General features: G+C 40.5%; 1 protein-coding gene across 1 annotated transcript in view; it reads right to left on the reverse strand.

Annotated features, from left to right (window-relative positions):
* Nucleotides 1-12,320, reverse strand: part of tecpr2 (tectonin beta-propeller repeat containing 2) — a 32,022-nt gene extending 19,702 nt beyond the window's left edge. The window contains exons 1-11 of the mRNA XM_017703302.2: nt 12,174-12,320; nt 10,523-10,774; nt 10,298-10,426; nt 9,784-9,915; nt 8,689-8,846; nt 7,290-7,596; nt 6,447-6,579; nt 5,053-5,499; nt 3,165-3,922; nt 1,350-1,533; nt 742-915 (exon numbers count right to left, since the gene is read on the reverse strand). Of these exons, the coding sequence (XP_017558791.1) occupies nt 742-915; nt 1,350-1,533; nt 3,165-3,922; nt 5,053-5,499; nt 6,447-6,579; nt 7,290-7,596; nt 8,689-8,846; nt 9,784-9,915; nt 10,298-10,426; nt 10,523-10,741 (2,641 nt within the window). The 5' untranslated portion in view covers nt 10,742-10,774; nt 12,174-12,320. The remainder of the gene's footprint in view (nt 1-741; nt 916-1,349; nt 1,534-3,164; nt 3,923-5,052; nt 5,500-6,446; nt 6,580-7,289; nt 7,597-8,688; nt 8,847-9,783; nt 9,916-10,297; nt 10,427-10,522; nt 10,775-12,173) is intronic.
* Between the last annotated feature and the right edge of the window lie 381 nt (nt 12,321-12,701).

Raw genomic sequence — 12,701 nt, forward strand, 5'->3', positions numbered from 1 at the left:
CCTGGAACAGAAACATCACAAGTTGCTCTAAGTAACTGTTCACATACATTTTTGCACACAATTAAAAGGCTAGCTACACAGTTACACTGTCTATTCATGCATGATCTGATAGCAAGTCAGTGTGTTCACAGCAATAATGTGGTTATAGTTAGAGAGGCTTTTGCTGGGGATTTCCATAAACAGAGCTGCGAGGCGTCTGGCACGGCCAGGGTGAGAGCAGCTGTGCTTGATCACGCTCTGCACTGTTACATAAGGCTTACTTCTGCACACAAGACTTGCACAAAGCCCTGACAACAAGGCAGCAGCAAACGTCCGCAGTTCTCCAACTGACACATTCATTTTGCTTCCAGTTTACAGCTCTGGCAAACTACTATTGTCAGAAAGATGTGATTGCCTAGAACATTAGAGAGGGGACGACTATATTATTAGTCTAAATTTAGGTGCTGCAGTGGATTTTTCAGCAAAAGCATGTGGCACCATCTAGTGGTCACCATGTATCAGATACAAGTACTGCCCATTCTTTCACCTTCATTCATTCTCAGTATTGAGCAACAAGATCACAACTCTCCTATAATAGCATTAAAAACGTCAACTAATCCTGTTATTCACATGATGGTTGCAGTTACTATGCCAGTGATCTGAAAAGCATGAACAGTGAACATGGTAAATAACTGACACACACATATACTGAACGCTTCATTCATTATGTCCTAGTCACTATGAATGCCCATGCCATCTCACCTGTCTGGAGATAAAGGTCTCCACTAGTGCGGATGATCCAGGCTGTGTCGTCACTGAGTGCCACAAAGGCTGTCTCATCCAGGGCTTTGTACCAGTGCCTCTTGCCTTTGATGGTGACTTTACCGCAGGCATAGGCTGTCATGGTCTTCTGTTCCACCTTCCACAGCAAAGAGCCTGCCACAGGCATGACCACCCATAAGCACTGCATTTAGATTCTGATCTCTGACCACACAATACATATAATTTCAATTGCATAGACTAGGCCTGTGAAACACTGTGTTCCAATGATTGGAAGCAATATAAAGATGTTACTTTTTCCATAGCACAGCATCAACATGTCCAAATTTAAATATTACTGAACTCACATTTATATGACGTATCAAGTTATGCACGCTCCTTTCATGTTTTATTACATGAAAAAAAGCATGGAAAGTACTTTAGTTTTAAATAAGAATGAAAATAAATGTCTGTAGTTAGCATATACCACAGTTATCACAAGGCCATGGTATGGTAAGTCTAAAGCTGTCCAGTTTTATCAGACTCCATAAAAATATCACAGTAAGTACTCTGATGACACAATAGCAGAGACTAGAAAAAGCTTGACACACCTGAAGGGGACAGCGCCACCTGCTGGACGTTCTCCTCAAACTTCTGCCAACTCAGGCTGCCATTGGGGAGTCCGCTGCAGTACAGACCTCCTTTAAAGTCCAAGCACCACACATGCCGGTCAGTCACCATTAGGCTGTGAATGCCACTGCCTGGCCCGCTGTAGCCCATCCAGCTCTCAGCCAGCTGCACAGGGCACAAAGCAAAGAATTAAAACAAAGCATTGGTTATGCTATCTGACCCAAGCCCAACCAGGTACAACAAAATATTGTGTTTTGGGCCAAGTTCAGGGCAATTTTTCAGTATGGCATTGCAATGTTATAGTCTGTAGTTGCTCTAGAATAACCAGGGTTTGAGGAACGGCTGAACATGCTCCTGAATGCAGCTAGGATGAAGTTCAACAGTACATCAGACACAGTCATGTGTTGGGTAGACAGGGTCACAATGGATCTTTCCCACTGCTTATTAGATTTGACTGAAGTTTGTCAAGCATTTTTGCAGGTAGGATCAAGAGCGGGAAGGTGTTTAGTGCTACAGGGCTAACGATCAGCAATTCTACAAAAATAATATAATAACATAATCTGTTATACAGATGTGTAAAATCCTGGTTTATCCCAGAATGACACTTCTGTTGATCAGCTCAAGTGCTTAGCAACAAAGCAAAGTACTCTAAAATTGTGTCTGTAATAATCCATTTCAGCACAAACCAGCTATTTCAGACCGGGGCTGGACAATATGACAATATTTATCATGGAGATAAACTGCCACATCATGCCACAACATGCTTTTCTGGGCATACTGTGGATACTGACATCACTTAAAGAACAAACTGCATATTTCATTACAAAAACAGCATCATTTAGTGCTTAAATGGATTTAGTGTAGCTCATCATGTGAAATGTTACAACTAAACCACTATATTCATCATTCTTTTTGTCTGCTCCAGCTTTTCAAACTTTAGAAAAATTAAACTTTGTCATGTATATTGTGTATCATAAAAATCTATTGAAGATTAATAATGGGTGGTATACTGATTGAATAGGTATATACATGGGGCAAACTAAATGTTCTGTCATAGCTTTCAAATTGGTATGCCTAAAATAAGCATAGATAACACAACATACAAACAATGCAAGCCAAGCTAATGTTAACCTGTTTAGCTGAATAATGAATAAAGATGAAAATGCAGCAGACTCTCAGTCACCTCCCACTATCTAGTTTGTTGCATCGGAAGCAGTCCACTTTGTTTTCTATGCTGTGGACATAAAGAAAAGGCTGGTATTTTGCAGCTAGCCTTAGCCTAAAATGGACCAACTGCTGCACTTCCTCTCACACTGCTTGAAAAGCGTCCTGACTGAGTTAGCTACATCAGATGACATTGTGGTCTTATTCCTTCAACAAGCTGTGGAACAGCTGGTCCTGACAGTATGAATGACTGTCATATTTTTCAAATTACAGCAGTGGATCATCAGAGGCACAAGTGTATGGTTTACAAATATTACAAGTGACTTGAGAAATTTAACAAAGCTAATACTGGTTTCTTATTTGAAATTCCAGTTCCACCATAGCACAGCAATTATACTATTTGCCTGCACAGGTGTCAGAATGTATGTTGCTCCACTTAAGATGGAAGGTAAAATTTTAACAAAAAAAAACGGCTGAATAAAAAGCCAACTTTAGCCAATGCCTGTCAAAAAAAAACAACTTTGGTTCTCCAAACCATATACTTTATCATACTACTCTTTATCAGCCCCACTCCTGACTAGCTCTGCCCAGACACAGCTACTCTTTAGTAGTTCACAATCTGCTTCTCTTACCAGGTCTGCTTTGTGGAGTCGTGTCTCATCCTGCTCTATCTGATTAGACGAATAACCTTGAAGGCTCAGAGCGCTGAGTCCATCACTTAGACTAGTACTGGATGGCATGCCATGCGCATATATGTCCTCCTCATCACTAGAGGGCGATGGCTCAGGCTCTGGTTCTGGTGAAGAGGCCAGAGGCCTAATTGGGTCATATGGTAAGTCCAAGTCAAAGTCAAAGTCTTTGTCTAAATGCTCTTTGGACTGGATCTCTAAATCACGCAGCAGTTCAAGACCGTCATCAGCTGTCTCCTTCATCACTGACTTCTCCTCGGCTGTCTGCACGTACGAGAATGTGCACTCCAGGAGCATGTCCACATCCGGAGTAGCAGTCATTTGTGGTTCACTCTGTACAAATGCATCCGCAGGGTCACCATAAACCTGACATTCCATATCTTGTAGAGGGAGACATGTTGGGAAAGAGGGTTGAGTGTCCGGTTCTTGGCTAACAGGGCTCTGACTATGCTCTTGGTCTTGGTTCTCATTCTGCCTCTGAGAAAGATTTGAAAGGTTCTGGGACATGAAGGGCTCTCCACAGATTGAACCATCCTGGTCAGGTGAGTCATTGCTGTGGAGGTCCAGACTGCTGCATAGGAGGCTGGTGCGGTCCGAGGGTGGCTCGCTCACTGGTGTCTGCAGGGCATCGCTGGCCGTACCATCCTGGCTGAACATGCCTTCTGACCAGCTGCTACGCTCGTTCACACGATTACCACTCTCTGCAGACACAGACAGACAGACACACACAGTAAAGTATGCAGTACTGCAAAACATTATATGTCCTCTCTGCTATAAAATACAATATAAGAGGAAAAGCAATATTAAAGCAAAAGTTCAACAAGTTTTTCACCTACATTTTCTAATATGTTTTTGCATTCTAATTATTGATGGTGTTTCAACCACACCATCTGATAACACGTGCATAAAAATCAAGTAAACAACAATGCAATCTCCACAGACAAACACTGGCAGCAGAATGAGTTGCACTAAAGGGCTCAGTGATTCTAAATGTAGCACTGTCATAGGATAACAAATTGACACAAGTCAGTTAATTAAATTGGTGTGCCAATAGATCTGCCCCAGTCAACTGTAAGTGCTATTCTTGCGAAACAGAGGAATCTAGGAGCTACAACAGTTCAGTGGTAGTGAATTGGTATACCAATTCAAGGCTGAGCTCCATTTTGAAAAAAAAATAAATGTCTGCATCTATTCCATTAATGAAAGTTTGCCATTAAAGCAAAACTCTAAATGTTCATCTAATGGTATGTAACTGATGCATTAGAAAAAATTAAAAGGAAAAATCCACAACACCATTCACAATCACAATCTTGGAGATAACATCAATATAGTTAAAACTGGGCACCCATCAGTCTGAAAAGGGTTACAGAACTTCTAAGCTTCTAGAACATCACCAAACCACAGGAAGAGCAATAATCTAAAATCAGAACTCTAGGAACATTGAAAGGAAAAAAAATCTCTCAAGGGCACACCTAGAAGATCATATTAGGTTCCAAGATGAATATGCTAGGAACCTTTTTTTGATAAGGTTCTCTAACAAGGTCTAACACTGCATTTTACTTAAAGAGTAACAGAGGAATTCAGGGAGGGGCAAACAGTTGACATAGCTTTGTATATTGTAACAATGCTGGACACATTACAAACATAAATGAGGATAAATCATTAATCAGAGGGATGACACTTCCAAGATCACCTACAAAGTCAAAACAAATAAAGCAGTAAACACAGTGAACAGTAACTGCATCTAAGCAATAAACGCTGTGCAGTAACTGCACAGTATCAGCCTTAGAAAAAGCTAAGGTGATTAATTAATATACTCCATTGCACCCACCTTGCCTTCTCCTCTTGCCCTTCTTTTTCAGCTTGACTTGCTTGACCACCAGCTCCTGCTGAAAGTCCTCCTGGGTGATGGCACTGTAGCGGCTGGAAGACAGCTCGGATGCTGAGGCCTCCGTAGCTGGGGTGCTGGCTGTGAAGGCACCCTGAGTGCTTTCCCAAGAGGTGACAGAGCTACTGCGGCTCCGAATGTCAAGGGAGATCCTCTGCTGGCTCTCCACCTCCTCAGCCACCTCCAGTGCCTCCAGTGCTTGACTGAACTCCTCCTGTACCTCCTCTGAGTCCTCCACCTCAGTCCGCTCCACAGGACTAGGGTCGGACTCTCGTTCCACTATAATGGGCATGGTCCTGATTGGTTGCGCTGTCTCCACAGCGCCATTTGGAGGAAGCAGGATGGTGGGTGTGGAAAGAGGGGAGGTCAGGCGGAAAGAGAGGTCTGACACTGAATGAAAAACAGAGGGAAGGAGTGTGTCTGAGTATAAGTGACAGTGCATGAGAGAATGAGTAAATTATCTCAGACTTTACTTACTTTTCAATCCAGCCTACATTTAGAAACCTCTGATTTAACCCCTTGAACTCTAAGCTTATGTTTCAATGAATCATTTTAAGAGTTCAGTGACTACTATAAAACCAATACACAAGTTATGTAGTATGGAGTTATGAACTGAAGTATGGGTTCACACATAGGCTGTCTAGAGTTTAAGGGGTTAAGAAAAACAGGAGTTGCTAAACGCAAATATTAAGGCTCAAAGTGATTCAAATTAATTCCATAAAGCACTGCAGGCTCCATTACCTAAAAGCTAAACAGAAAATCACTTTCTACATAGTAGTGATGTAAAAGCAGTCTCAAGTTCACTCTTGAGAGCATAAATCAACTTGAGAACTTGAGAAATTCTGGTCTCTAGCCGAGCAAAAAAGCATTTGTTCAAAGTAATTGTAAACTGAACTTCTTTGTATTGCTATTGACTATCAGTACTTAAAAAAAATTAAAACTGTCCTTTCTTCAGCTGTTTAAATAAAATCTGTTCACTCATGGTTGATGATCTAACTGATCATTTACATGATGCCTTAAGTGGGTATTATTTGTTTGCTGATGTTCATCAGTTCTAAAATTCAAATATTTTCTAAAAGTATGTTACTGTTTTTGTGCTTTAATTTCATAATAAAAATGGATGTATGTTGTTTGGTTTATAGTCCGTTGATTTTAGGTGGTACATTAATACAGTTCTGGAAAAATCTTACTCAAATTTGACTACTACACTATAATTATTTTAAGCTGGTTTCAGAATCATGGACTGCTGTTTCTGCAGAAAGTTTATATATAATAATCTTAGAAATGAAGTGGTGTGATGTCACTCAAAACACCAGAGCATCCGCAGAAAATCTTACTGTTGGAGAGGAGTCCCTCAGGGCAGTTGGAAATCCGCATAATGTCTCGATCTCCTTTCAAAATGAAGATTTCATTTTCTGAACATGACACAGACACTATGTCTCCACAGCTTTCCAGACCACCAATAATGACCTTGAAGAAGGCAAATGGAAGAGAAAAAAAAGCAATATACATTCATTTAGCCCAGTCATTGCTACTCCTAGGACATGATTGCAACCATATTATTAGCTTAGGACAGCGGATCTCAATCCTTGTCCTGAGGTACCAGGGCTGTATGTTGTAATGTACTTGCTGTAACATACCCAATTCACCTAAGGTACACATTCTTAATTAGTTCATTAGTTGCATCAGGTGTGTTGTGAGAAAGGGAAACGCTAAAAAGTGAAGGGCAATGGTACTCCAGGATCAGGACTGAGAACACCCTGGTTTATAACAGGGGGGTCCAATCTTATCCTCAAAGGAGTTGTAGTAAGTAAGTAGTAAGCAGTAGTCTCTAAAATAATTATGTGGTTTCTGACACTATGATGTTCTGTAATTTATACAAATAGACAAATCTATGCTGCAGAACTACAAATTTTTACTTCCTTAAAAACTGTGATTTGAGGTGTGATTTAGAGATGTTAATTGGTGGGGTCGAAGTTTCTATTAGTCATTAGCTACATTAGCCTCCATTATAAAAAACCGAAACAAACTTAAGACAATAAACCATTCATGGCTGACCATGGCTGCAAAAGTTTGTTTTGCTGAAAATGTCCTTTCGACAGCATTTAGGATCTAAATAAACAAGCAAACAAATAAGCAAATAGACACACAGCAAAACACCCTCCCTGTTTGCCCCATACCTGATTGGTGCAATCCAATATATAAACGCTGTACTCATTCCAGCTAAGCACCCAGCCCTCCTTCAGGAAACAGCTGACCAACCCCAGCTGCCTTTCTGCAGGCCGGTAGGCACCAGTGGGGCCCGAGCGGGGGAACAGCTCAAACTGAGGCACATCCTGGTTGAAGAGGGGTTTGAGGACATGTGTCTCCTGTACACGGCCACGGACATCTGTCCTCCAGAGGCGCAAGCCGGGCCGAGCCGCATACACCAGCAGGTCACTTTGCTTACACAGGCCAGGCTGAAAGCAAGCACCGAACTTTCCATTGCTGCCATGGAAAGAGAGGGCAGGGAGTGCATTATGGTTTAGTACATACTGTCAGTGTCAGGGTTTTCAGACTAACTAATTGTGTGCATAAATGTCGATGAACTGCTTTCACTCTAATTAACCCTTGGCAACCCTTGAAACACTGGGGTGTCACAAGTGGTGAGATAACAACTTGTTAAGCAGAGCTAGTATGCACCATTATTTTGTGCTATGCTCACAGTGTGACAGTATTGGAGTAATGGATTCCAATTCAAAACTGAGGTGTTTCTGGGAAACGTGTGTCCATGATTTTTGTTCATTTTAATTAATATAGACATCATTCTATTTTGTTTTGAAAATCTCCAAGTGTTGTAGTAATAATCTAATTTCATTGTTAAAAAACTGGGTTACATTCCTGAAACACCTAAAGGAAAACTGTCCAATCAACATTTCTTTTAAGTGGCGCTAGATACTAGATACAGCCAAGTGAACTGAACGGAGGGCCTTAGATGTAAGATTAACTACTAACATAGTTAACAAGCGACAGAGGAATCAACCAATTATGCTTTGATTTACAATGTGTAGGACCAATTTTGTGGAAAAAACCTTCACTATAGGACTTTTGTAAGTCCTAGATATGCCAATGACTATGAAAGCGAGAGCCTGATCAATGCAGCACCTCTATACCAAGGTTGCTAAAAGAGTCACTGTAAAAGGTAAAACATATGGTAATATGTCTGTTAATCTCAAATAAAACGCATTTCATCTTTTCCAAGCTTCAAAAGTCTATTAAATCTAGAACAGGCAAAACATATTCACGTGAATCATTGCTAACATACCAATAGAATCCCATAACGTCTCTAATCATCACAGTTTGCTGTGGGACTTTAGTAAGGTATCTTGGTAGGCTATTTCAGGAAGACTGCAGCAATGACAAGCTATTTCTAGGTTTTCACAATGTCCTGACAGCTTCCAAGGTGTTATATATCACAAGAGTACAATGTCTCCTTCAATTGTTTGTGATCAGTTACATTTATATAGAGTGGGGTCTCACAGCACAAGCACATGCAGACAAAGAATAGGACCATTTCAGTTTTTGACTACAGAGACCTACCTTTTTCTTGGTTTGGTGCCCAGCTGCTGTAGACACTGCTCTTGGGTGTAGAAAAGGAGAGAGCGCTGACAGGTAGAAACCAGAAGTACTTTCTGACTATACTCCAGCTGAACTATAGCTGAGGGCTCCTCCAGTACCACCACAGGGTTACACACACCCTAAAATACAAAGACACAGAGAGAAAATACACTTCAACAGAATATCATAGTACACTGGTTTAAACTTGATTGTAAACTCGCTGATATACCTATCATATATACTTTCACATAATTTCATATCACAGCAGACCCTGAAAGCTGTGCATCATAAGGTACAAATTTATTTTAAGGGCACATTTTAAATATTTGTTCCTTTTGACAACAGAAATATTAATTTGTAACAAAAGCCAGCCTATGTTATATTTATCCCTGCAAAACTACCAATGCAAAGTGTTGCTTAGATCAAACGCTAGTGGTAGTGAAAACAAAATAATACATAAATAAATAATGAATACATTATTAAATAATAATTAAGATGCTGATCCCTACAGTCTTTAACATGACAGATGGCTATTCTCTAATCCTGGATTAGAATTTCAAATCAATAGCAAACACTGCCCACTGCTGGTTAGATTTGTTTCTACAATGTACAACTAAACTCATTCACAGAAAACCAGGCATAAAGCCTGAACAATGCACAACCTTTGACTGGATTTTCCACTTCACAAATATTTGAGAAGTCTCAGCCTCACATTTGGTGGGGCTGAGGTCAGAGTAAATGGCATAGATCAGCAGAATCAGAGACTATCTGGCTCACACAGTATTTGTTCTTTAATTCTTCCAAAATAACATGGCGGATGTTACAACATGTCAATAAATAAAGGCGCTCAAATATCATCTTTCAGATCATATTGTTTTGAAAGTGCCCTAACAGGATTTCAAATGTCTAAAAAAATCATATGATCAGGTAATAACAGGCTATGAAAAAGACACTCTTAAAATCTATTGTTCCTAACAAGTTTGGCACTCATCAGACTTAACAAATATGTTTATGATTATTATTTTGAGAGAATTACTCTGCTGTAGCCATTAAAATGTTTAACACAGAATATCCCACCTGGTCCAGGTCCACAGCAGAATATACCACTTTCCCTTTGTCATCGCCAGAGAAGAGCTTCATGCCATTGGCACTCCATGCTAAAGCTGTCACTGTGCTCTTGTGCAGGCCCACAACATCAAACCGTCTCAGCTGCAACAAATATTTTTTAAATATATATATATATATATATATATATATATATATATATACATACATACACACACACACAGCTGCCTGTGGAAAGAATACTTTGCCAAAAAGAAGTGGAACAGTCTATTTAAAATAACTGACATTGGGGTTTGATGATATTTTGTTTCATAACACAACAAACCTAACACACTTTTCAGTACGGCAAAAAACTATTGTATCCATTTTTTTTTATCCCACCACAAGTTTCAACAGTATCTTCACATTTCCTGACATAATCACTTGCAAGCATTACAAAACATCACAACTGAAGTGAAAAAAATGAACAACCACTACTTAAAATGACAACATAACTCTATTCAAAATTCTACTCAATGATATGTACCTGTTTATTCCTGCCTGGCAGCTGTGACACCAGCTGAAAGAGAGCAACTCTGCCAGATGCCGTACCGACTGCCACCAGATCATCAAAGCAGCTTAGCAGCTTCACTACAGTGATAGCCTCACATTTTCCCTGTTGGAACAGATTATTTAAAACATTCAAGACAACACCTCTGAATGGCCTATAACGGGGTCCCTGTGGACAAGTGAGTGTTAATTACCACCGTACCTCCAAGTTGTATTTGTTCATCTGGCTCACTCGTCTGCAGTAAAGATACAGCATTCCAATACTGCTTCCCACAGCTATGTAGTCACTGTTGCTGTCCAAAGCTGTGAGGTAGACCAGAACCGAACGGAAGCCTTTTTGGACTTTTGCAGGGATGGCATTGAGTAGGTAGTAGAGGGGACAGAATTCCCTTAGGGGTACGGAAGGTGGCTGGCTCGCCATTTCTGAGTGATGGCCTAAGGAGCCTCCTGTGTACTGTAAATGACAGGAAAGACAATGACATGCATTATACTGTACCAATTAACATCCAGTCAGTTTGTATACATTTGATCTGAGCCCATACATATCATACTGCATTAAAGGCATTACTACAACATTCAACATATGAATTCGGAATTTTGAATAACGACCATGTACAGTAAGAAATTTCATACCTTTGATTCTAAATGCGAGATATGTATTGATAATCCTACTGCTTAAATCATTTTTTAAGTATTCTTTGTTAATAAACACCTTGCCCTTTTTCCACAGCCTCATTAGAGAGAGCTGATTGGGTTCCTCTTGCTAGAGACAAATTATATAATGTTACAAAGATGTTATATATGACTGGTTCATGCTTCACACTCAACATTCGCTTGTAATCGGATGGTAATGATAAGAATAATGTAAAATATCAATGCTACTCTGCGATGGACTGGCGACCTGTCCAGGGTGTATCTTGCCTTCCGCCCGAGGACTGCTGGGATGGGCTCCAGCACCCCCCCACGACCCTGGCAGAGAAGCGGCTTAGAAAATGGATGGATGGATGGATGGATGAATGCTACTCTGATTGTCACGAATTTAGAAATGTTTATCTTCTGCATGTTTGACTCAAATTCGAGTGTCATGTTTATAAAAACACCTTGTAATAGAAATATCTGACAATAAGCCACAAAATCAATTAGTGTTTTCATTTTCTTGGCAGTTGACCAACCTGTCAGAAAATGAAAGACGAGGAGTTAACCATCCTGCTGGCTGCTGGTAGGCTGTGACATGGTAAGATGGGCAGTTCTATTTGTCTGTCATATGCTAACCAAAGGGCACAACGACAAAAAAAAATGTTCAATAGCTGACAAAAGCAATAAAGTCCCAATAAGGTTAAGTACAGTTCAGTCGAGGGTGTGGTGAGAAGTTAAAGAAAATTAACTGAAACCTCCTGACACATCCTGTCATTTGTTTGGGTTGTTGGGCGAACACACCCCCTACTCCAACTAACTGAACACGCATTTACGGGTATTTACCACTGATTTAATCAAAGCTGTACACTTAGCCGTAATCTAAATCCAAGTCTGACAAATCTCGCCTGAGAAATATTTTATATTCGCAGTTAGCCAGGTTAGATTAACTAAACACCCATGGCGCAAATGACTGTCAGCTAATGCTAAGTTAACTTAAGTTCTTAGTGCCTACTTACTAAATATATTGATGTTCAGCTTGACCACCATTTGTATGACAATTGTCCCATCCATGGCTTTGATATCCGATTAACCTAAATAAGTTAGTCAGTTAATGAAACAGCGTTTTTCCTTTAAACATTAAGCTAAGTTGTTTAGCAGCAAGCTAGGCTGTCAGTGGCGAGCAAATACAGTCCAACCAGAGAGCCTCTGTGACTTACCACAGCCAACTTTCACTGAAGCACAGGGCTTATCCTATTACGGCACAAAAAAGGGCAATGTCGGTATTAAATTCTCCGTCTGACAGCAATGTTTTGACATATGACAGGAACAACTCAAAGACATGTCTGCTCTTGTTGACGTTCTCCGTAGACTTCTTCCCTGCAATGTGTGAAAGAGACATTCAACAACAGCGCTACCCACCGGGGAGGAGCCGCACAGGCGCCTTACTCACAACAACCGCGCCAAACCATCCTCTCCAGTCAGGCTACCAAGAGGCGGAAAGGGTAGACCACAATAACCAGGGGTCACCACGACTACAACAATCAGGCAGTGCATTCACAACCAAAGCTATAACTTTCTGTAAGGGACCTATTAGAGGTGGACGTCTGGCTCCTATCACCGCCGCTGTGGACAATTCTGACTAATATTCTCTAGAACAGAGCATTTCACACCAAACGACTCTGAAAGGCTCTGTTTGCATGTTACTCATATAAATGTGCAAATTTAGAAAGAACGCTGGAACTCAC

The sequence above is a fragment of the Pygocentrus nattereri genome, chromosome 10 (assembly GCF_015220715.1).
Source record: "Pygocentrus nattereri isolate fPygNat1 chromosome 10, fPygNat1.pri, whole genome shotgun sequence".
Taxonomy (NCBI): domain Eukaryota; kingdom Metazoa; phylum Chordata; class Actinopteri; order Characiformes; family Serrasalmidae; genus Pygocentrus; species Pygocentrus nattereri.